General features: G+C 41.1%; 1 protein-coding gene across 2 annotated transcripts in view; it reads right to left on the bottom strand.

Annotated features, from left to right (window-relative positions):
* LOC127624041 (dynamin-3-like) overlaps positions 1 to 24,674 on the bottom strand; it is a 69,385-nt gene that overhangs the window by 4,499 nt on the left and 40,212 nt on the right. For both annotated transcript variants that reach the window (XM_052098652.1, XM_052098653.1), the window contains 3 exons: positions 15,642 to 15,806; positions 15,287 to 15,525; positions 12,614 to 12,769 (listed from right to left, as the gene is read on the bottom strand). In XM_052098652.1, the coding sequence (XP_051954612.1) occupies positions 12,614 to 12,769; positions 15,287 to 15,525; positions 15,642 to 15,806 (560 nt within the window). The remainder of the gene's footprint in view (positions 1 to 12,613; positions 12,770 to 15,286; positions 15,526 to 15,641; positions 15,807 to 24,674) is intronic.

The raw sequence follows: 24,674 nt of genomic DNA, 5'->3' as shown, positions 1-24,674 counted from the left end.
TTGACAATATTCATCCATATTTTTTTCCTGACTTCAAAGCATATTTTGCATAATTTGCATTATATAGTATGCAAAGAAAAATGCAACTATATGGAAATGTGCTCCATCAGCACATATAATGTGTCTCCAACTACATATCTTGTGAATAACAATAGACCTTATTCATCTGGTTAAATATACATATAAATGCAAATAATATAAAACATTTATTTGGTAAATATTTAAATACAGAGCACTGTAACGGAGCCAAGTCTCTGTCATTTCAAAATAAGAGTCCCCAGCGTATTCACATCCTGTGTTATGCTCAAATCTTAATTTTTGGGGGATTTTTATGCATTTGGTATTTATTTATTACAATTTGGATTCTTGTAGCCTATGTGCCCATCATAATAAAGAAAAGACTATGTTTTTTAAATCAAAATTGTTTAAAATTTTTAAAAACCAAGCTTGGATCTATGCTGCCTTAATAAACTGACCAGATGAAGGCATCTCATTAGTCAGAATGTGAAACTAATATTGGATTCGGAAGTGCTTTGATGCACTCCTACCTTCGTATAGCCTACACCTACAGCGTCCAAATGCAGCATTTTTCCGCTTTCGGATGCAGCCAAAGAAATATGAAATTGCCCAACACCTCTATTTTATTCCAACCAAAATTATCACATAATCACTCATGCCACATTGCAATTACAAACTAAGAAGGAAATTCCCTGAAGGACTTGAAGGCGGCATGAGTTAAGTCAAGTCAAGTCAAATTTATTTGTATAGCTCTTTTCACAACAGACGTTGTTTCAAAGCAGCAGTACATGTGTAAAGGGATCAATGGAAAGGAGGAGGCGAGAACCGGTTTGATAATATAAATGTTAGTTTTAATGAGCAACTTAAAACAAGACACAAACACACACATGACGGACATGTCCGCTAACGATCTCTCTCTCCCGCACGATACTCTGCAGTCGGCCTTTAAACCTCAGAGGCTTGATTAGCCTAATATGGGACCGAGTGTGTATGATCACGACCCGGCCCCGCCCTCCACCCTGCCACAACATGAAATTACGCTATAACAGAAAATGAATGAATATAATGCCAATATTAGTTATTTCTGTTTAGAACTATTAGTGGTTAAAATGAGTAAATTAAGAAAGTGCTGTGGGTCAATAGTTAATACAAATTTAGTGTTAAAGTCCTTGAAGTCATCCCAAATTAACTGAGGAAATACACATAGATTCATTGTCCTTTGATTTTGGCCGATGAAGGCTTTTGTTAGTGGTTAAATCCTTTTCTATGTTCATTTTTTAAGAGAGAGTTGTCTCTACTTTGATGTTACAGTACACCCATCATGAGTAAGATTATATTTTAGTGTCTTATTTTTTAGATTTTTATTCCAATAATTAGTACCTCTGTTTTATCTGAATTCAGTAGAAGGACATTTCTAGCCATCCACTCTTTGATATCATTTATATGTTAATTTGGAAAATTTTGAAATTTCGTTGTTTTGAAGAAATATAAAGTTGAGTATTATCTGCATAACAGTGAAAGCTAATTCCATGGTTCCTGATAATGTCTCCCAGGGTAAGTATATATAATTAGAGAAAAGCAGAGGCCCTAAAACTGATCCCTGTGGCACTCCATACTTGGTCAGAAATAGGACCTAAACCATGCTAATGCCTCTCCACAAATGCCAACATATTTCACAAGCCTATCCAAGAGAATGTCATGATCTATGGTGTCAAATGCAGCACTAAGATCTAAGGGCACTAGAAGAGAAATGCAGACGCAATCATATAATACAAGCAATAATTTGTAATTCTTTTTATTTTATTTTATTTATTTTCTCCCCAATTGTGGCATGCCCAATTCCCAATGCACTCTAGGTCCTCATGGTGGTGTAGTGACTCACCTCAATCCAGGACAAATCTCTATTGCCTTCACGTCTGAGACCGTCAATCCACGCATCTTATCACATGGCTTGTTGATCGTGTTATCGCAGAGACCTAGTGCCTGTGGAGGCTCACGCTATTCTCTCAGCATCCATGTACAACTCACCACGCGCCCCATCGAGAGCGAGAACCACATTATAGCGACCACAAGGAGGTTAACCCAACGTGACTCTACCCACCCTAGCAACCGGACCAATTAGTTGCTTAGGAAGCCTGACTGGAGTCATCATTTGTGACTCTGATAAGTATAGTCTCTGTACTATGATGGGGCCTAAATCCTGACTGAAATTATAAATACATACCATTTATCTGTAAAAATTATCATAGTCGAGAGGACACTACCTTTTCTAGTATTTTCGACATAAACGGATGATTTGAAATTCTGTAATTAGCCAATTCTCTTGGATCAAGCTGTGGTTTCTTGATAAGCGGTTTGATAACTGCCAGTTTAAAGTTTCTTGGGACATGCCCTAAGGATAATGCAGAGTTAATACTAATAGCTTAGGAAGAGGTTCTGGGATTACAGGAAACACCTCATTTAGGAGTCTAGTTGATATTGGGTGTAAAATTGATGTTGTTGATTTTTATGTTTTGATAATTTTTGTTAGCTCTTCCTGACGTATAACAGCGAAGGACTGAAGTTGCTCGTAGGGAATAATTTGAGCCTTCTGGGGTGCTATGGCAGACAGATGTGTAATTCCAATTTTGTTTCTGATGATTTCGATTTTATCAGTAAATAAATACATAAAGTCTACTATGCTATGATGAAATGTCTGGTTCAATCAAATATTTATTCCTAACCAATTTAGCCACATTACTGAATAAACACCTAGGATCGTTGTGGTTATTTTCTATGAGTTTGCTCAAATATGCAGACCTGGATGTTTTTAGAGCCGGTCTGTAACTACAGACATTATCCTTTCATGCACAGCAAAATACCTCTAATTTTGTACTCTTCCACTTACGCTCCATTTTGCGAGCTGCTCTCTTGAGAACGTGAGTACCATGATGTGGGATTTTTCTCTTTAACTTTCTTAAATAGAAGGGAGGCGACACTATGAAGAGTGCTAGAGAAGACTGTATCCATATTTTCTGTGACAACATCAAGTTCTTCTGAACTTTTTGGCATACTGAGTATTTGAGAGAAATCTGGAAGATTATTAGTGAAGCTATCTTTAGTTCTTGAAAAAATATTTCTACATGAACGATAAATTTGTGTAGATTGAGTAACCTTTGCTAAGCGCAGCATACAAGAAATGAGGTAATAATCTGAGATATCATTGCTCTGCGGCAGAATTTCTATATTATTAACATCAATTCCGTATGACAAAATTAGATCTAGTGTATGATTTGGGCCAAGGGCGAGGCTAGCCCCTATTTAGGGGTGCTTCAGCACCCGTAAAAAGGAGTTCAGCACCCTTAAAATTTGAATTAAAAATGTTATTCTAAAAATTTTGTTCGTCTTTGACAAGGTTAAATAATGTCCAAAACATACTCTGTAGTTTGTGGTTTAAAATGTATGTGTTACGGATGAAAATGAAAACACCCCCGCTTAGCAAATGGTGTCATCCTCTTCTCTTCTTCTATTTCTCCTCTGTACCTGCACCGCTCAGTACGACCGTCATCCAGCACGAAACACACGCAGAGTGAGAACCCGTTATGTAGTGTTGTGAATCAACTAAGTTGCTCCAAAGCTGTGTCTCACACTTCTTTCCTTTTACCTAGAGTTGTTCCGATTCCGAAACCATATCGGTGAGTACTGGAGTCAGTATCCTGAATCACCATGGTACACCTATAATAAGTGTTTATTTTCGGACTATTTTAGTCCAGCGGGTCGCCGCCGCTGTGGAGTAGCACAGGACCTGGGTGACTCGTCCATAGTCATAAACGGAGAGAAGTAGCGCCGGTTACAATGTTCTTCCGCAAGATGCATGCATTTCTGTTTATTAACTGCTAGAGCGTGAAACAAAAACAGCAGCGTGACAAATAAACTGCGTAACTGTGTAGTGCGTACGTGTGTCTCTGTTGTTAAAGTTTATCGTTAATTTGATACCCATTTTAACAATCGGGAGTCATGTAAACATGACATCACGTGCGTCTTTTCTGGTCAGTCGTCATGGAAAAATGAAGCCCTGGCGTTTGGACCAAAGTGAAAACAAACATATCACTGTATACCACCAGTATGTGTGAAAACACTCACTGTGGCTTTTTAAATGAATTGTTATTCATTCCTAGATTTATATCTGTTATTTTTCAGTTGTAGGGGGGACCGTTCATTCCAAGTTGTTGCACCCAGGTTGTGGAACGCTTTGCCTCCTTCAATACGCTGCTTGGATTGTGTGGAAAAATTTAAAAGTCAGCTAAAAACTTTGCTTTTTAAAGAGGCTTTTGATTAGTTTGGAGGATGGCTGACGCCGGTCTATTGTGTATGTGTTTGAGTGTTGCTTATTTTACTTATATTTTATTTTATTTTGTTTTGTGATTGAGATGTACTTATGAGAGCTGCTTATGCTTTCTTTTGTTGTGAAGCACTTTGTGATCTTCATCTGAGAAAAGTGCTATACAAATAAATTTTACTTACTTACTTACTTACTTACTAGTTGTGGCTGACTATCAAACTAGACAATAAATGCAAGTTTAATGTTTTTCTTTTGCTCTATTTATTCATTCCTCACACACAGAGGATTTAACCTGAACCAGGCTTAACTCCTGAACTAGCATTACTCTCTCTGTGTGTGTGTGTGGTGTGTGTGTGTGTGTGTGTGTGTGTGTGTGTGTGTGTGCGTGTGTGTCCTGCCAGTGAGCAATGGACATACGACAGTTCTTTAAAAGAAAAAAGACAGATTCAGGTGAGAGGCTAGGGACAGTCCATAATGACCTCTGTCTTGTTTTTTAGTTTTTTTTTTTTGTTCTTCTGAAAAGTGTTAAGCTAAAGTAACAGATAATGCAAACCAGCTATCTGTTGTTGTATCAAATTAATTTTCTAGGTAATTGTCCCCTGCTTTTATTTATTTTATTTATTTAAAACCCACAATGGAGAATACAGCTTCTCTTGTGAAAGGAATTTGTGATTTAAAAAAGTTTCTAAGCCCAATAATAATAATAATAAAGACATTTCAAATGGCACGCCTCTGTGTGCCTTTTGATCATATCCTTAGAATCTGTAAATGGTCTCCATAACATTTTTGTGACATGACAAACTGACCTCAACTCTCCTGCCTACAATATATTTGTGTATGATTGTCAGTGCCAAGGGAAAGAGAGGGAAATGGAGAAGGAGAAATGGAAAGGGAGAGCATGCAGGAAGAACCAGGTGAGGAAACAACAACAATAAATTGACATATAGTGAATAGTGGCAAGCAAAACAGTAACTACTCATACTCCTATACTAACTTATTGGCATTAAGTAGCCTATATTACATTTACTTTTTGTAACATTATTTTACACCACATTTTTTCATAATAAAGGAGGAGGAAAACAACAGGGAGAGTCCATAAGGGATGAGAGGGAATTACATTTTGTTGTCCAAGTACCTGTTACTTATATAGAGGACAATAAAGTTGAATCTAATCTAACCAATCTGATGACTGTTGATACAAAAGGAGGCACATGGAGTTAACAGTCAGGAAAACCAGCTGACTGAAGAAGGTTTTGTGTTTGTTACAGGGGGCTGTCTGTGTGAACTCTCACAATTAAGCTGGTGCTCTGAAAAGGTCTCAAAAAAAAGAAAAAAATCTGGATTTTGGAGTTAGTTGAAACAATGTTAAAATGATAGAGTTATTTTTCAATAGGCATATTTTTTGTTTTTGTGTGAAAAGAGGGTGGGTGGTGGCAGTGGGGCTCATTGGGTGCTCAGCACCCCTAAAGCTCTGACCCTAGAATCGTCCCTGATTTGGGCAATGGGCTGGACCTGTCACATTTTTTCTAACCCCAATTTAGTCGAAAATATCGATAAATGTTAATCCCAGTTTATAATTTTCGTTATTTATGTGGATGTTAAAGTCACGATGATTAAAGCTATATCCACAGCAACTACTAGATCTGACAGTATTCAGCAAATTCTTGAAGGAATTCAGAATATGGCCCTGATGGTCTATATACTGTTGCAAGAACAAAATACAACAAAGATCTTTTTATTTATATCTGATGATGTCACATTAAGCATAATTAGTTCAAAAGAATTAAACTTATATCCAGACCTTTGAGTAACACTAAAAATATCACTGTAAATTGTAGCAACACCTGCTACTCGACCTTTCAGATGAGGCTCATGTTTATAACAATAACCTGAAGGAGTAGACTTATTTAAACTAATATATTCATCTATTTTATCCAGGTTTAAATCAAACAGAGTGAATTAAAACTATGATCTGTAATAATTTAATTTACAATTAGTGATTTGTATGAAAGTGATCAAATGTTTAGTAGCCATATGATGTTTATTTTACTTTTTTTTATTATTATTATTATTATGTACAAGATTGACATCAATACATTTTTTTCTAAATTACTTAATGAGGGTTTTGTGTTTAGTAGTTTGGGGAACAGACACAGTCTCTATATGATATATACACTCACCTAAAGGATTATTAGGAACACCATACTAATACTGTGTTTGACCCCCTTTCGCCTTCAGAACTGCCTTAATTCTATGTGGCATTGATTCAACAAGGTGCTGAAAGCATTCTTTAGAAATGTTGGCCCATATTGATAGGATAGCATCTTGCAGTTGATGGAGATTTGTGGGATGCACATCCAGGGCACGAAGCTCCCGTTCCACCACATCCCAAAGATGCTCTATTGGGTTGAGATCTGGTGACTGTGGGGGCCATTTTAGTACAGTGAACTCATTGTCATGTTCAAGAAACCAATTTGAAATGATTCGAGCTTTGTGACATGGTGCATTATCCTGCTGAAAGTAGCCATCAGAGGATGGGTACATGGTGGCCATAAAGGGATGGACATGGTCAGAAACATTGCTCAGGTAGGCCGTGGCATTTAAACGATGCCCAATTGGCACTAAGGGGCCTAAAGTGTGCCAAGAAAACATCCCCCACACCATTACACCACCACCACCAGCCTGCACAGTGGTAACAAGGCATGATGGATCCATGTTCTCATTCTGTTTACGCCAAATTCTGACTCTACCATCTGAATGTCTCAACAGAAATCGAGACTCATCAGACCAGGCAACATTTTTCCAGTCTTCAACTGTCCAATTTTGGTGAGCTCTTGCAAATTGTAGCCTCTTTTTCCTATTTGTAGTGGAGATGAGTGGTACCCGGTGGGGTCTTGTGCTGTTGTAGCCCATCCGCTCAAGGTTGTGCGTGATGTGGCTTCACAAATGCTTTGCTGCATACCTCGGTTGTAACGAGTGGTTATTTCAGGCAAAGTTGCTCTTCTATCAGCTTGAATCAGTCGGCCCATTCTCCTCTGACCTCTAGCATCAACAAGGCATTTTCGCCCACAGGACTGCCGCATACTGGATGTTTTTCCCTTTTCACACCATTCTTTGTAAACCCTAGAAATGGTTGTGCGTGAAAATCCCAGTAAGTGAGCAGATTGTGAAATACCCGTCTGGCACCAACAACCATGCCACGCTCAAAATTGCTTAAATCCCCTTTCTTTTCCATTCTGACATTCAGTTTGGAGTTCAGGAGATTGTCTTGACCAGGACCACACCCCAAATGCATTGAAGCAACTGCCATGTGATTGGTTGATTAGATAATTGCATTAATGAGAAATTGAACAGGTGTTCCTAATAATCCTTTAGGTGAGTGTAGGTGATACATTCTCTATGTGTTGTAGTTTATGTGGCCTGTGTGACGTCTCAAGGCAGCTAGCAGACGTTAGGATTATCCAGTTTGTCTGCTTCCTGACCTGGGCCCCAGTTAGTCAAACAGTATCACTATTAAGTATATGAGCCAAGTTATTAGAGAGGAGAGCGGCACCTTACCTGGAGGGATGGAGTCCGTCTCTCTATAGTAGGTCAGGTCTACCCCAAAAACTCTTCCAATTGTCTATAAATCCTAAATGCTATTTTCCAGACACCACTCAGACATCCAGCCATTCAGTGGCACTAATCTACTTTAAGCCTCATCACCAAAAGAAGCAGCTAGGGGGCTAGAGCATATTATAGTGTCTTACATAATTTTTTGCAAGTTCACACACCTCTTTAACATTATCTTTAGTGATCTCCAACTGGAAAAGCTGGACATTGTTAGTGCCGACATGAATAAGAATCTTACAAAATCTATGTTTAGCATTAACCAGCACTTGTAAATCTGATGTCAGATGCTCTGGCACCTGACATGCATTTAACAATAGTGGATGGATTCTCTATTGCCATGTTCATTACAATAGAGTCATCAATAACAAAGGCAATTTCAACATGATTCTCAGTGGGTGCATTACTGAGTGGGGAGAATTGATTGGATATCCTAACAGGAACGGGAGAGTGGTGTTGCTTTGCCCTACGAGTATGCTGCGGAGACGTCACCCAAACGCCCTGCTGCGGAAGCCCTACTGCTGGAACCAAAGTGTGTGTGATGCTCACTGTAGTACCTGCATCTGAAACAGTATCTACCGGCTTCTCTTTCTCACTGACCTCCACTAGTGTCCGATGAGTGTCTCTTACTGATTTATCTTCTTCGTCAGCTTGACTAATTCTTTAAAATTTGTATATGTAAATTCCTCACTGCTAATGGAATAAGCTATAGTAAACATGTGACTTGTGGTGCAAGTAGTGATAACGTGAGGTGATGCCATGACTTACCGCAGTAGTTTATTGTTGTTGTGGTGGTGGTTTTTGATTAGCAGGGGTTTGAATCCCTCATGTAATTGTTGTGTTGTTGTGGTGGTTCCTAATTACCCGTGGTTTGAGATCAATGCAATGATCCATGTAAAAAATGTGTGCAGTAATAGCATGTATTTTAATCGTGATTAAAGTATAAAGGTGGGTTTGCACATTCAAATGCACGTAGTTGTATCGCGTTAAAAATTACAAAAGAGGAAAATTTGGCGCATGAAAAAAAGATTAAATGCTGAAAATAGAAAGATAATCAATTCTAAGCAGGCTACAAACACAGACTCAAGCTAAAGCGCCAGCAGGAACAGAATGAGAGCAGAAAAACGTTAAACAAAATGGATTCATGAAACATGGAAAGATGGAAAAGTGGAAAGCAAAGGTTCACCAAATCTTTTAAGCTTGGAGCCATGGAAAATTGTTTTAAAGTGGTGTCTAGTTACAGGGCACTGGGTTCATTTTAAGTGTATTCAGCATTCAGTGTTGTTTATGGAGAGAACACATTTGTGAAATCCCCTTTCATGAAGAAGATAAATCTTGGTTTGATGATTCTTGTCATGTATTAGTGGTGCAGAATTTAACCTTGATGAAATGGACCAAGACAATGGCTATGTTTGGAATAACATAATAACATGCTACTTAATAATACAGAATTAATTGCATAATATAGAATTAATTGCATAATACAGAATTAATTGAATGCATAATATTTCTGCATGCATGCATGCACACCTGGATGATCAAGTACATTTGACAAAATAAGCAGAATAAAAACAAGCTTATTATGTGGAAAACTGTTTCAGACAATGTAGAGCGCTCGACTTGACCTTCAATTTCTTGTGTGACAAATTAACCAGAATTTTTACAGCCACAATTTTAACATCTATTCCTAATTGTATCCTCCTTTTTTACTGGATTGCCAAATGTTAGACATATTTATACAAAATGGGATTAAAATACAAAATGGGGAAGAAAAAAAAATAATTGTCATTTTAATTTCCAAGATGATAACTCGGTGCCTCTTTCTTAATTAAAAAGGAAATGGCATGAGGTCATGACAACACTGTAGCATGCTACTGTTAAGTCAAAAGTACAAGTACTTTGGTACAAGTAAAAAGATGTAACGATAGCAGTGTTTTTGCAGTACTGATACTATTGTGCACAGACTCAATTCAGTCCCCGTTTGCTGTCTGACTGAAAGACAGCTACACTGAAATGGACAATGAATCTAATTAAAATAGTGATATGACCTTGTATTATTATTAAACCTTGATTATTAAACCTTGATTTAATTAAATAAATACAGTCTGCATGTGCAGCATGCTTCAGCACACAGGTGAATGTGTGAATCTGCTTATAAACTCAAAACACAGAATGATTAAAACACCACATTTTATGAGCATCACGCAGATGACAGAAGAGAGCTCACATTTCCTGTAAAGCGTGCAGCACCAGCAGACTATATATTTTCAGTCTTTTTGAACAAATCTTTTAGGGAAGAGATTGCACTCGTTCACCTCCATACACTGACTATTCTTGTTCACTGATGTCTCTCCCTTGAGGTGTTTGAAGTGCAAGACTGCTTTGGTGGCTTTTCATACCTGTAAAGACTGACTAAAGCATGAGCCAATAGCATTCGAGTGCAGGCTATGAATGAGTATTTCATTGGTCTGCTTATTGGGGTGAAACGATTAGTCAGAATTGTCGACAACATTTTTTGTTGTCGAATAGTCGTTTGATGTAATTTAACGTAACATGAGATCAAATAAAACTAATGATAACGCGTGAGAGCAGCACTGCAGCTCGTGACTGATCGAGGAGAGGAAAAAATACAGATCACAGTCCAGATGCACTCTAAACATTCCAAACAGCTTCAGGTGATGTAGTTCGCAAAGTATGAGGGAATTATAAAAAAATAACAAATAAGTAAATACAGAAGCACTCTCGTTGTGGAATAAGTGGCGCTGGAGCTGCCGCTCCGTTTAAACTAAACTTGCATGTTGAGCGTCTTTAAAGGAAACACCCCGGCGTTACATCTTAAATGCAGTTATATTTAATGCGTTATAGCTTTATTAAAGTTCAAATAATACAGTAGCAGGTTATGTAAATGACTGCAAACTCTGAAACTGTCATTTCTCTGTGCGGTCAGTGCCTCTTCTATGAGTTGCGCAAATGTCCCGATCTAAGGTGGAGAGATTAAAACTTCACCCAGCTGAGGCACACTCTCTTGCGGGACGCTCATCACTTGAGCAGCCACTTGCTGCAGCTAGATTACAATGTTATGCATTTCTTATTGTGAAGGTAATTGGCAGTATGCAGTTTTAATAATAAGAGAGAGTTTGTTTTTTGTTAGTTAAAGATGGATTAAAGCGAACAAAAAGGTGAGAGAGGGTAGTCTTCGCCCCATTATACACTGCAGCAAAATATGTTTTTGATTTGTTTTTAGTTTTGGCTTGTTTTTCAATATAAATATCTAAAACTCCTTTAAAACAATGTGCATTTACTTTAGGAACTATCCTGCTGAAGAAAACATTTGAATCTCATTTGCCTCCATGTCTAAGACCGTCAATCCGCACATCTTATCACGTGGCTTGTTGAGCGCGTTACTGCGGAGACATAGCGCGCGTGGAGGCTCATGCTATTCTCCACGGCATCCACACACAACTCACCACCTGCCCCACCGAGAGTGAGAACCACATTATAGGGACCACAAGGAGGTTACCCAACGTGACTCTACCCACCCTAGCAACTGGGCCAATTGGTTGCTTAGGAAGCCTGACTGGAGTCACTCAGCACACCCTGGATTCGAACTTGCGACTCCAGGTGTGTTAGTCAGTGTCTTTACTTGCAGAGATACCCAGGCCACCCAAATACACTTACTGTATATTTAAGATACATTGTCTTAAAGCAAGTCTAAATATCTAATTGAATATCTATGTTGCTTCTCAAGTAAATGTATCTTGTTTTAAGGACTTTTAGGCAATTTTAAATGGAAAACAAGACAAAAACACTTGATAACAATAGGATTTTTTTTGCAGTGAATTCTTTACTGAATTAAACTTTATAAAAGTATTTTTTCACCTTTAATTCTGTGAATGCCATTTAGAGGTATTTTAAAATTCTCTTTATTGTTAGTAAGCATGTTTAATACAACCTTTTAAATCAGCGAAGCTCTGGCGACCACTAGATTGGGAGCTGCCGGTCTAAAGGTGCGTTCAAGTCATGTCAGAATTATAGTATTTACAAGTTAAGCACACATAAATGGCACCACAGAGTCGTAATTATGAGTAGGACTTTGTTGGAGCCTGATTTTCCGAGTTGGGGATATGTCATAAGCAAAAAACAAGGCATAATCAAATTGTTATTGGTAATAATTCTGTTTATCTTCTGGATTTTCACTGTGCAGTTTAGTTTGTATACATTGTTTGTACTGTTAATAAAGAATAACAATAAAGGTGGCCAGAAAATAAGACTCGTTTTGCATTTTGCTGGTTTATGAGGCAACAGGAGTGTGCAACAAAATGATTTAACTACCTATTTTATCATTTACATGCAGTGATGGGAAATGATAAAATAGGTAGTTAAATCATTAATTACACAATTAATGCACGGTTTAACCTCTTTATTTTGTTGTATTGGTGTTAAAAAAGCTTCCTGCCTTTGCCAGTCGTGAAATAGAGAGAAAGAAATATGAAATTGCTTTCTCTCTATTTCTATATGAAATTCTCTTTCCGACAAAAATCACTTGAACTTGTATTTCATCGTATTTACGATCTCCTTGAGCACACCTTACAAGCAGCTAGAGTGAACACAGGTCAGACAGCTGGTTATTGGTTTAAAGGTGGATGGCTGGAGTGGCTGATTTACCTGGGGACACTGGGAGGGACTCGTTTTGGGCGGCTGGTGGTGTTGGTGGTGTCTGTGTTATTGGAGACAGGTTTGGCAGAGGTTTCTGTGCGAATAGGGAGAGGAGGAGCAACTGGAGCGGGATGCTTCTTAGGAACACTGTAACCTGAAGGAGACCTGAAAGAAAGATGTTCTATGACATTTCTATTACCTTTTCAATCATTTTTATTTACTTGGATGTTTTTTACAATTCTAACAGGTTTTGCTCTACTTCAGAGCAATATGTAGCCAATAAAAACACAATTCCCTGACATTCCCTGGTTTACCATGACCGTGAGAACCATGGTGATTGGGTACGTTTGACTGGCAATGTTTTCGCTAAAGAATAAACAAATATACCACATAGTTTTTGGTATTGGGCTTTGTGTCATTGTCAAGAATATCTAAACAAACTCACTTAAAGCAAGTTTACAGTTTTTTGATAAATTGTACGGGCCTGTGCACTGATTAGTTCATAATCTTGAAAATGTCAAATTCGATTCAAAGAAAATTATGTTTAAGGTTAGTCGACTAATCGGTCAATAAAGCCCTGTATAATTAGGTTGGAGTAATTTCCACAAGACACCAATCAGACAAATTCATTAATTACAGGCCATTCTAATCACATCACCTCAATAGGATAACAGATAGACTATTTAAAAAATAAATACGCTTAATAATAACGTTTGTATGCACAAAAGTGTCTAAGTCATCAAAACAAAGACTTACGGATTAGGTTTGAAACAATGGGAACATCGCTCCGAGCCAAAAAGTCTCATAGTAGATTGTCCTGCCACTTTGTTTGCTGTGGAGTGTTTTTCACCCTTAAATGCATGTTTTTCCAACACCTTTAGTTTTCATTACATAAAGAGTAAAATGAATCCATTTTAATATAAACTAAGTAAAAAGAATAGAACACAGCATGCCCAAAACAGCGTGTGGATAACATCACGCAGCTGCTCATAAAATCGACATGCTAGCCTTCATAGATATACATGAATATCTGTGATAGCAATCTGGTGTATAAACGGAGCTCAAAACAAGAAAAGAGAGCACTAGTAATATAGCCCTAACAAGAATTACGGAATAGTACATTTACATAGGAGAGAAATAATGTAATGTAATTTAATGAGCTGCAAATTTAGCCTACCAGAAATTAATTCCATAACTCTTTTGTGTTTGACCATCAAATTGTAAAGTATTTAAACCTACACTTAAAAAAATCTAAATATAGAAATAAAATGACACATTAAATATGTAAAATATCAACTTTATTAGAGCAATCCTACCAAAACTGCAATTACAAAAGGTAGCATACCTTAGTCTTAGACGATATAGGCCGAATGTCAGTGTTTCAAAATTCCACTATAATAAATGAATAGGCCTATATGAAAAAGAAATCTGTCAATGCATTTAAAATAAATAACTGAACAGGGCATCGAATTTTAAACATAGGCCACACCACGTTCAAATGAAATGTGTTTTAAATGCCAGCTTGTTATCTGCTGAGAGACAATATTTTTTTTGAAAATCAAGAAGAAAAAAACTTTCGCCCAAAAAACACAAGTGAATAATAAGACGTAATAAGACGTAAGAGAAGAAAGAAAACACTCTCTCGGCTGGGACAGACGTGGAAGGGACAGCTATGCGAGAGATTAGGATATCGACTGTCATTCATCTTCCACCATTGGAGAAGGTTTTGGAGTCCATGCAGTGATCTTTATCATATATCTCCAGCTCTGTGGATCGGCTAAGCATGTTTGAGTCATATTCCTCGCCCAAAAAAGAAAAACGATTTATGGCCGTTATCGCTTGTCCGCTTTTGTTCCTGCAACACCAGATTAAGATTCTGCCCCTGATTCTGAGCTCATATCCTTGATATTCTAAGCATTATTGCATTGTACTACATCAGTCCACACTTTTGTAAAACTTGTCAACACTGCACTTGTTTTTCGTGATGTGACTCGCACTAACAGTTTAGAGCCTGCAGCAATTATGAGGTAAACTGTCAGATTTATGAAAATAATGTTTATACTATACTTATTTATTCTAATTGTTATGGTATTTGTGATTAAAATAATTATTTAAAATACAATAATTCCAATATTAACATGCTGTCTTAAATATTAAAATTAAAAATACATAAAATAACAGATTTATTTTATTTTCATTGGATGAGATAAAGAGATGAAGTGGTCATAGAAACACTTCACATTCAAGACCAAACTAAACATATACTAAGCCTGTAGCGTATGCATACAGAGCATGTGATGTACTTGTACATGTGCAGCCTGGTTTCTCTAACTGTGTATCATCTGTATGCATAATCTGCACATGTGCCTGTAGCCTAATTGTTTGCACTAACTAGTGGATTTACAAGATGGCAACACTCACACTTGGGCCATTGGTATACAAATTAGTGCAAAAATACTATGTAAACGACAGTGAACAACAGTAGATGAAGATGGAAACAACAACAGTGGACCTGCAGGTCAAGAGTGGTGTGTGAAGTGGTGAGGAGGAGATATGGCCAAATGGAGTAGCCTATACTTTAAAATATACTTTGAAAGGGTGGAGCATTCGACTGTATGCATATGCTAGCGTACTTTAAAAAAATCGAAGTATACTTAGGGCTTAAGTGGAGAGGTGAGGTACCTGCGGTGCAGCGTGGAGCCACCATGCAGCCAGGAGTTATCCACGGGGGGCGGCAACGGGGTAGAAATGGTGGTGGTGGAAATGTCAGTGATAATGTTTAGCGCCTCCTTCAGGGCCGCGTGGGTGCGCAGCACCTCCTCTCTGTGCTGGGCCTGTTCAGCAGACTCGTCCATCAGAGAGAACTGATCTCCTGAAGAGTAAAGCTGAGCTAGCAACTCAGAGTGGTTAAACTCTTTCACCTGCAGATGGAGGACAGGAGGAATATAGAAAGTTAGGATACAGAATATTGAGAGGACAAATATAAAAAAAGAGTGTTAGTGTTAGATGCAGAGGATACGTCAAACATGGCACTGACGTTATTGATGACAAGGTGCATAATGGTCTTGGGCATCAAGTCTCGGATGCTTTTGTAGACAATGCTCATGTATGAGTCCACCAGGTTACGGATGGTCTCAACTTGCCGCTCCAGCTGAGGGTCCATGGAGAAGCTCTCTGCCTGGCCTGAACTCTCTCCATCCACCTGACCAATCAAGAGCAGAGATAGATGAGGACATGGTAAGATCTGGATGAGAGAGGTAAGAGCGGCAGTGAGGGATGACTATGGTGCCTCAGAGACAAAGGGCCTTATCTACTAATAACGTTGTACAAGTGTTCTTTCTTATATATATGCAGAATTCGTTATGCTCTCTAAGATGTGCACTCACTTGAAAGAGTTCTCAAAACCAGTTGAAAAACAATAAACACCTTTTATATAGGCTTAGGCTACATGTTATCAGCTGTGTTTTTATGCAGAATCACCATAATTTTTGTTACACTGAATAGCAGTTCTTAGTTATTCTAATAATAATACAGTTTTTGTGGCAAATTCTCTAAACAGTTTCACCATTTTTGAGCATGGTATATCGCACTGCCTCTTCAGAATTTAAGCCATTGTCTTTCCTTTCCACTTAAAAATGTCTCCTTTCTATGTAAATTAGACTCATTATAGTTTGCACTTTATTCAGAAAACTCCATGCTCCGACCCAATATACATTGTGCTATTACTGCTTAAGTAAAGCAGGCAGTAAACTGAATTTTATTCAAGAGACGTTTGTGTACATTTTGCTCTCGACCATGGCAGCAGTAATTCATTAAATAATGATCAAATAATGGAGAAGAGTATGGGCGCATACATAATTTTATCTGGGGGTACACACAAAAATCTATACTAAAGTATTAACTTGTATCTAGGCTATATTTCAAAAACAATTCTGGTGACTTTTTTCTTCTTCTTAGGTGTGTAGTATTCATGGAACTATTGGCTAAATTATTTCCGGTCAGAACAAACAAGTTTGCTAAAAGGTTTTGTGCCAAAAAAGCAAGACGCAGCGAAACGAATAGAACAGAACGCAGGTATCTCGGGACGTATTTTTACAGTTTCATTTCTTTTTAACTTGACATTCCTTCTATACAGGGCTCCTGTGAGAGATGCTAAAAACAGTGAAAGGTGATGCAGTTGTCAAAAGACATCTATATAGCAAATGTTCACATGGTATTTTTTTTTTTAAACAGAGCGAGTAGATGCAAAAACATATTCGGTGTGAACAGCCCCTTATTCAAATGGCACAGCACTAACTACAGTTTATCAAAGTTACCTATCAAAAAGACAACCATTTGTTTTAGTTAATTGTACAGCCATGGCCAAAAGTATCGGCAGTGACATACATTTTGTGTTTTGCAAAGATTGCTGCTTCAGTATTTGTAGATTATTTTTTCACATGTTTCTATGGTATACTGGAAAACAATGATATAATAATAAAATAATTTCTAAAGGCTTTTATTGGCAAAAACATTAAATATATGTAAAGAGTCAATATTTACAGTGTTGGGCCTCATTCTTCATAACTTCTGCAATTCGCCCTGGCATGCTGGATATCAGCTTCTGGGCAAAATCCTGACTGATGGCAATCCATTCTTGCCTTATTAGTTCTCGGAGTTGATCACAATTTGTGGGCTTCTGTTTGTCCACTCGACTTTTGAGGATTGACCACAGGTTCTCTATGGGATTAAGATCCGGGGAGTTGCCTGGCCACGGATCCAACATTTCAATGTAATGATCACCGAGCCACTTCATTATCATGTGACATGTTGCTGTAAATGTGACATGGTGCTCCATCATGCTGGAAAATGCACAGATCATCACCAAATTGCTCCTGGATCGTTGGGAGAAGTTGCTCTTGCAGGAGAAGAACGTTTTGATACCATTCTTTATTCATGGCAGTGTTTTTGGGCAGAATTGTGAGAGAGCCCACTCCCTTGGATGAAAAGCAACCCCACACATGGATGGTTTCAGGATGCTTCACTGTTGGCACGACACAGGACATGAATGGTAGCGTTCACCTTTTCTTCTCCGGATTATCGATTTTCCTGATGTCCCAAACAGTCGGGAGGGGGCTTCATTAGAGAAAATAACTTTGCACCAGTCTTCTGCTGCCCAATCCTTGTACTTCCTGCAGAATTTCAGTCTGTCCTTGATGTTTTTCTTGGAGAGAAGTGGCTTCTTTGCTGCCCTTCTTGACACCAAGCCATTGTCCAAAATTCTTTGCCTCACTGTGCGTGCAAATGCACTCCCACAACCTGCTGCCAATATTGAGCAAGCTCTGCACTGGTGACATGATTCCGTAGCTGACTTCTCAGCAGAAGATGGTCCTGGCGCTTGCTGGACACTCTGGGATGTCCTGAAGCCTTCTTCACTGCAGTAGAACCTCTTTCCTTGAAGTTCTTGATGATCGGGTAAATGGTTCTTTCAGGTGCAATATTCTTTGCAGCAATTTCCTTGCATGAGAGGCCATTTTGATGAAAAGCAATGATGGCTGCACGTCTTTCTTTAGAGGTAACCATTGCTAACAACAACACAATGATTGGAAGCACTTCTTCCCTCCTTTTATAGCAATCAGTCTGCTCTTATAATCCAATCAGTATGATAGTGATTTCACCTGACTAGTACTCATTCACACTTTCCCAGGTACTGCTGATATGATTAGTGAAATTATGTTAGTTGGTCATTTTGTGTCAGGGCCAAATTAACTGTGAAATGTGTTTTTTTGTGATAAAGTAAAAAACATTTTCCAATTAAGCTTTTTGCAATTATTTCAAATGCATCTGATCACTCTGTACAATAATCTAGAAACAATGTGTATCAACACCACAACAACTGAAGCAGAAAACTTTGCGAAACACAAAATGTATTTCACTGCCAATACTTTTGGTCACGGCTGTAGGTAAATATCCACTTTATCCAGCGCTGTTTGTTTCCTGTGTTCCCCGATACTGTTTTTATGAATTACAAATCGATTCAGACAATTTTGTAAGCCATTCGGCCAATTCACTGAAAAGAACGACTCAAATGAATGATTCAATGCCGAATTTGGCATCGCTAGTTCTTTTAAACAGCAAAAATATTGGTGAAATATTCAGAGAAACTTTTTCTCAAGGTATGCCCAGTGCATCCAGCCATACAGCTGCAGGCACCTCTGGATCATTATAACCTGTTATATATTCGGATGTGCGGTGTAGTCACTTTCAGCATTTTAAAGAGATGATTCAGGTGTCTGGATTACAGTAGTGGATTAATGCTGTACAGTCCCAGCAGAGTATGCTAGATCATGGTGGCCTGCTGCGTGTTATATAGTGCTCAGAACTGACTCGCAAGATCAGAATCACGGCATGCAAATAATTTTTGTGTGTGTGTGTGTGTGTTTGCACCAGTGCCTGATCTGCATTATTCTTTTAGTGGATCTGCCGCTAAACCAGCAGAGACAATGCATTCATGCAAATAAATAGCACCCTTGATGGGCACAATTAATTCTTAGTGAATTCCCCTCTCCATGTTTCTATGGCCATAGTGCAAACAAATACTTGCATATACGCGGTTAGTGAATGAGACCCAATGACAGCAATGAGTACACACATAAAGAGAACGAGACAGAGAATGAGGATGAACAAAAGACAGTGTGATAAGAAGCAAGGAAAGAACGAGTGTCAGTGGGGGTGTGGTAGACTTCTGTCAAAGCAAATAATGGGGAATCCTGACAGAACCGTGACATCACTCAACATTTTGCTCCAAAGCTTACATGGAGACTGGAGTGTGTGTGTGTGAGTGTGTGCGTGTGTGTGTGTGTGTGTGTGTGTGTGTGTGTGTGTGTGTATGGGTGGGTGGGGGGGTGTAGCGGAGCATGAAGAAACAATGCAAGCGAGCTGATTAGAAACAGAGCTCAGAGCCCCCTCCTTCTCTGATCCTCCATGGAGTGACACAAGAGCTGAGGAATGCAGCAGAGCTCCTGACCCCTGAGCAGAGCCACCATGAATCCTGCAGCACACACTCAGACTGAAACACTACTGGAGCAGAAACTACAGTCCACTAAGTTATTAGAAGCACACACTGTTGCAATGTATGTTTCTTTGAATAATGCAGCTTGTAGATGATGGTGTTCAGATTTTTGCAATTATACATAATGTCGTGCTGCTCCTTTTCACAGAACAAACTCATATAGATACCGGTGACTGTCAAACTGCAAAAAGGCACCATAAATGTCCATATAACTGTGTGTTATATGTGTGCTGTGTCATTTAAGGATATATGATCAATTGTGTAAGCAACAGACCCAAATTTTACTCATTATTGCACATTCAAACTCGACCATTCACACAACGCTTGACTTGAATGTGTTCACAGAAGTCAGGGGAAGCATGGCCCACAGAGCACATTTGAATGAGAGTCTACAGTAGATACCTGTCCCATTACATTTCAGTGGAGTATAAATCAGAGAGAGAAAGCGGTAAGGGTGCATACACCTGAGCACAATAATGTCTAACACCTGTTTCTGATTGCAGGAAGCATTGAGGAGAGCGATATAAGGAGGAACCACGCCACCATATTTCCTCCAATTTTCCTGGGTTTCGGCACCAGTGTGAAGGGGTTCGTTAGGTGGGAAAGGAGGAAACAGGAAACTTGGGGCTTTAACACAAAAGGTAGGGGTATCTCAGCAAGTAAAGACACTGACCACACCTGGTGTCACGTGTTCAAATACAGGGTGCTGAGTGACTCCAGCCAGGTCTTCTAAGCAACCGAACTGGCACGGTTGCTAGGGAGAGTAGAGTCACATTGGGTAACCTCCTCGTGGTCGCTATAATGTGGTTCTCGCTCTCGGACATTGGGCTTTCAATCTGTGTATCTTTGTCCCATCAGGAAGCATGACTTCTGTTATGTTCTTTGGTGTCTTTTGTTGTTGTGCTCTTATGTTAAAGTTCAGTTTAGCCCCTGTTTCCTGGTTCCTGTTTGGTTTCTGTCATGTTCATTGGTGTCTTTTGTCTTTGTGCTTTTATGTTGAAGTTCAGTTTAGCCCCTGTTTCCTGGTTCCTGTTCCCTGTTTGGTTTCTGTCACGTTCATTGGTGTCTTTTGTCTTTGTGCTTTTATGTTGAAGTTTAGTTTAGCCCCTGTTTCCTGTTTGGTTTTTGTAGTCCTTTGTAGTTTGTTATTATGATTGGTGTTCCCTTGATTATTTCTCCTTCCCTGATTATTTCTTCCAGGTGTCCCTCATTCTCTTGTTTGTTCCTTGACGTATTTAAACCCTGGTTCTTTGTTCAGTCTTTGTCGATCGTTATTGATGTTTCTTGTCGTGCTCAAGGTTACCGTTTATGTTTCTACCCTGCCCTTCGTGGATGTCTTCCCCAACCTGTGTAACCCCTGTATGTTCTTCCGAGTTTTAGTTTCGTTTTCCCATTGTGGACCTTTTATTTTGTTCCAGTGTTTGTGTTCCCTTTACTTTCTTCAATAAATCGCATTTGGATTCAAACCCCCACGTCTGCCTTCTCCTGAGTCTTTACAGAACGATCGACCACTATGGATCCAGCGGTTTTTCGGGCAAGCTGTCGTTTGCTGAACCTGAGGCAGGAGGGCCGGCCGGTGGAGGACCATGTCCGTGATTTTCTGGACCTAGCGAGTGCCACCGACTTCCCTGACTCCTCCCTGGTGGTGTTCTTCACCAGTTCGCTCAGGGAGCGGTTGCCACCGGCGACGCGCAGCTGGACGCTCCACGATTTCGTGGAGGAGACGCTGCTGGCATGCGGCTCACCGTTTACTGTGGGTGTGGTTGAGGAGGATCCTGCCTCTCCTCCCAGAGTGGTGACCCTCCAGTCGTCCATGGCTGTTCCTGTTCCGCCTGCTCCACCTGCCAGCAAGCCAACCCCCACGCCAGCCGTGACCAACGAGCCAGAGCTGCCAACTTCGTCCACCCGGAGGAGGAGGAGAAGAAAGGCTTCCGCTACCTAGCCCACGCTGCCCCGGTCTGTGAGCCAGAGCCCACGCCTGCCCCGGTCTGCGAGCCAGAGCCTGTAGCCTCCGACGTCAGTGAGCCAGCACCTGTAGCCTCCGACGTCAGTGAGCCAGCGCCTGTAGCCTCCGACGTCAGTGAGCCAGCGCCTGTAGCCTCGACCGTCCCTGAGCCAGCGCCTGTAGCCTCGACCGTCTCTCAAGTCTCTCGAGCCACCCAGGGCCCCGCCTCTCAAGTCTCTCGAGCCACCCAGGGCCCCGCCTCTCGAGCCTTCCAGGGCTCCGCCTCTCAAGTCTCTCGAGCCTCCCAGGGACCCTCCTCTCGAGCCTCTCGAGCCTTCCAGGGCTCCGCCTCTCGAGCCTCCCAGGGCTCCGCCCCCAGAGCCTCCTAGGGCTCTGCCTCCCGAGCATCCTGAGCCTCCTGAACCTCCTACGCTCCGCCTCCCGAGCCTCTTACGGCTCTGCTCCCAGAGACTCCAAAGCCTCCTATGGCGCCGCCTTCCAGGGCTCCGCCTCTAGAGCCTCCTACGGCGCCACCTTCCTCGGCTCCGCCTCCTAAGCCTCCCTCTGCTCTGCCTCTTGAGCCTCTCACGGCTCCGCCCCCTGAGCCTCCAGAGTTTTCCATGGCTCCGCCTCTTGAGCCTCCCTCGGCCCTGCCTCCTGAGCCTCCCTCTGCTCTGCCTCCTGAGCTTCCCTCAGTTCTGCCTCCTGAATCTCCCTCGGCTCCGCCCCCTAAGCCTCCCACAGCTCTGCAAACCACGGCTCCGCCTCCGGAGTCTCCCGAGCCTCTCCCGGCTCTGCCTCCTGAACCTCCCTTGGCTCCACCTCCTGAGCCTCCCTCGGCTCCGCCTCCAGTGGCTCCCTCAGCTCCGCCTTCCGTGCCTTCACCGCCTACGCCTTCCACGGCGCCGCCACCCAAGTCTTCAACTGCTCCGCCTCAGAAGTCCTCCTTGGCTCTGCCTCACGCGGCTCCGCCGGCCTCTCCAGAGGCCACGCCTCCTCCCAGGTCCCCCAAACCTGCCCCTGTCCCATGGCCAACTCCCAGACCTCCTGACCCTGTGCTTGCCTTATGGCCAGCTCCCGGGCCACCCAGCCCTGTCCCCACACTGTGGCCGCCTCCCAGGCCTCCTGGACCTGTCCCTGCCCGCTTGACGCCCCCCAGGTCACCTGACCCGGTCCCCTTCACACACTCCCATAGACTGCGTGCCAGCCCTCTCGGCCTCCCCGGTCTGCCTGTCTGCCCTTTGTGCCCCCGTGGACTGCCTAATTGCCCCCGTGGACTGTTCAAGTGGCCCTGTGGACTGTCTCCGTGCCCCTTGTACCCCCGTGGCCTGTCTCTGTGCCCCTTGTGCCCCCCTGGACTGTCTGTCTGCCCCTTGTGGTCCCTTGGACTGTCTGTTTGCCCCTGGTACCCTCATTTTGTTTTTTCTTTGTGGGTCTTTTTTGTCTTTTGTTTTTTTTTGATCGTCTGGAATCCGATCCTTTGAGGGGGGGTTTTGTTATGTTCTTTGGTGTCTTTTGTTGTTGTGCTCTTATGTTGAAGTTCAGTTTAGCCCCTGTTTCCTGGTTCCTGTTCCCTGTTTGGTTTCTGTCACGTTCATTGGTGTATTTTGTCTTTGTGCTTTTACAGTGAGGAAAATAAGTATTTGAACACCCTGCTATTTTGCAAGTTCTCCCACTTAGAAATCATGGAGGGGTCTGAAATTGTCATCGTAGGTGCATGTCCACTGTGAGAGACATAATCTAAAAAAAAAATCCAGAAATCACAATGTATGATTTTTTAACTATTTATTTGTATGATACAGCTGCAAATAAGTATTTGAACACCTGAGAAAATCAATGTTAATATTTGGTACAGTAGCCTTTGTTTGCAATTACAGAGGTCAAACGTTTCCTGTAGTTTTTCACCAGGTTTGCACACACTGCAGGAGGGATTTTGGCCCACTCCTCCACACAGATCTTCTCTAGATCAGTCAGGTTTCTGGGCTGTCGCTGAGAAACACGGAGTTTGAGCTCCCTCCAAAGATTCTCTATTGGGTTTAGGTCTGGAGACTGGCTAGGCCACGCCAGAACCTTGATATGCTTCTTACAGAGCCACTCCTTGGTTATCCTGGCTGTGTGCTTGGGTCATTGTCATGTTGGAAGACCAAGCCTCGACCCATCTTCAATGCTCTAACTGAGGGAAGGAGGTTGTTCCCCAAAATCTCGCAATACATGGCCCGGTCATCCTCTCCTTAATACAGTGCAGTCGCCCTGTCCCATGTGCAGAAAAACACCCCCAAAGCATGATGCTACCACCCCCATGCTTCACAGTAGGGATGGTGTTCTTGGGATGGTACTCATCATTCTTCTTCCTCCAAACACGGTTAGTGGAATTATGACCAAAAGTTATATTTTGGTCTCATCTGACCACATGACTTTCTCCCATGACTCCTCTGGATCATCCAAATGGTCATTGGCAAACTTAAGGCGGGCCTTGACATGTGCTGGTTTAAGCAGGGGAACCTTCCGTGCCATGCATGATTTCAAACCATGGCGTCTTAGTGTATTACCAACAGTAACCTTGGAAGCGGTGGTCCCAGCTCTTTTCAGGTCATTGACCAGCTCCTCCCCTGTAGTTCTGGGCTGATTTCTCACCTTTCTTAGGATCATTGAGACCCCACGAGGTGAGATCTTGCATGGAGCCCCAGTCTGAGGGAGATTGACAGTCATGTTTAGCTTCTTCCATTTTCTAATGATTGCTCCAACAGTGGACCTTTTTTCACCAAGCTGCTTGGCAATTTCCCGTAGCCCTTTCCAGCCTTGTGGAGGTGTACAATTTTGTCTCTAGTGTCTTTGGACAGCTCTTTGGTCCTGGCCATGTTAGTAGTTGGATTCTTACTGATTGTATGGGGTGGACAGGTGTCTTTATGCAGCTAACGACCTCAAACAGGTGCATCTAATTTAGGATAATAAATGGAGTGGAGGTGGACATTTTAAAGGCAGACTAACAGGTCTTTGAGGGTCAGAATTCTAGCTGATAGACAGGTGTTCAAATACTTATTTGCAGCTGTATCATACAAATAAATAGTTAAAAA

The sequence above is a fragment of the Xyrauchen texanus genome, chromosome 30 (assembly GCF_025860055.1).
Source record: "Xyrauchen texanus isolate HMW12.3.18 chromosome 30, RBS_HiC_50CHRs, whole genome shotgun sequence".
NCBI classification, from domain to species: Eukaryota; Metazoa; Chordata; class Actinopteri; order Cypriniformes; family Catostomidae; genus Xyrauchen; species Xyrauchen texanus.
This window is presented reverse-complemented; position numbering and strand designations above follow the sequence as displayed.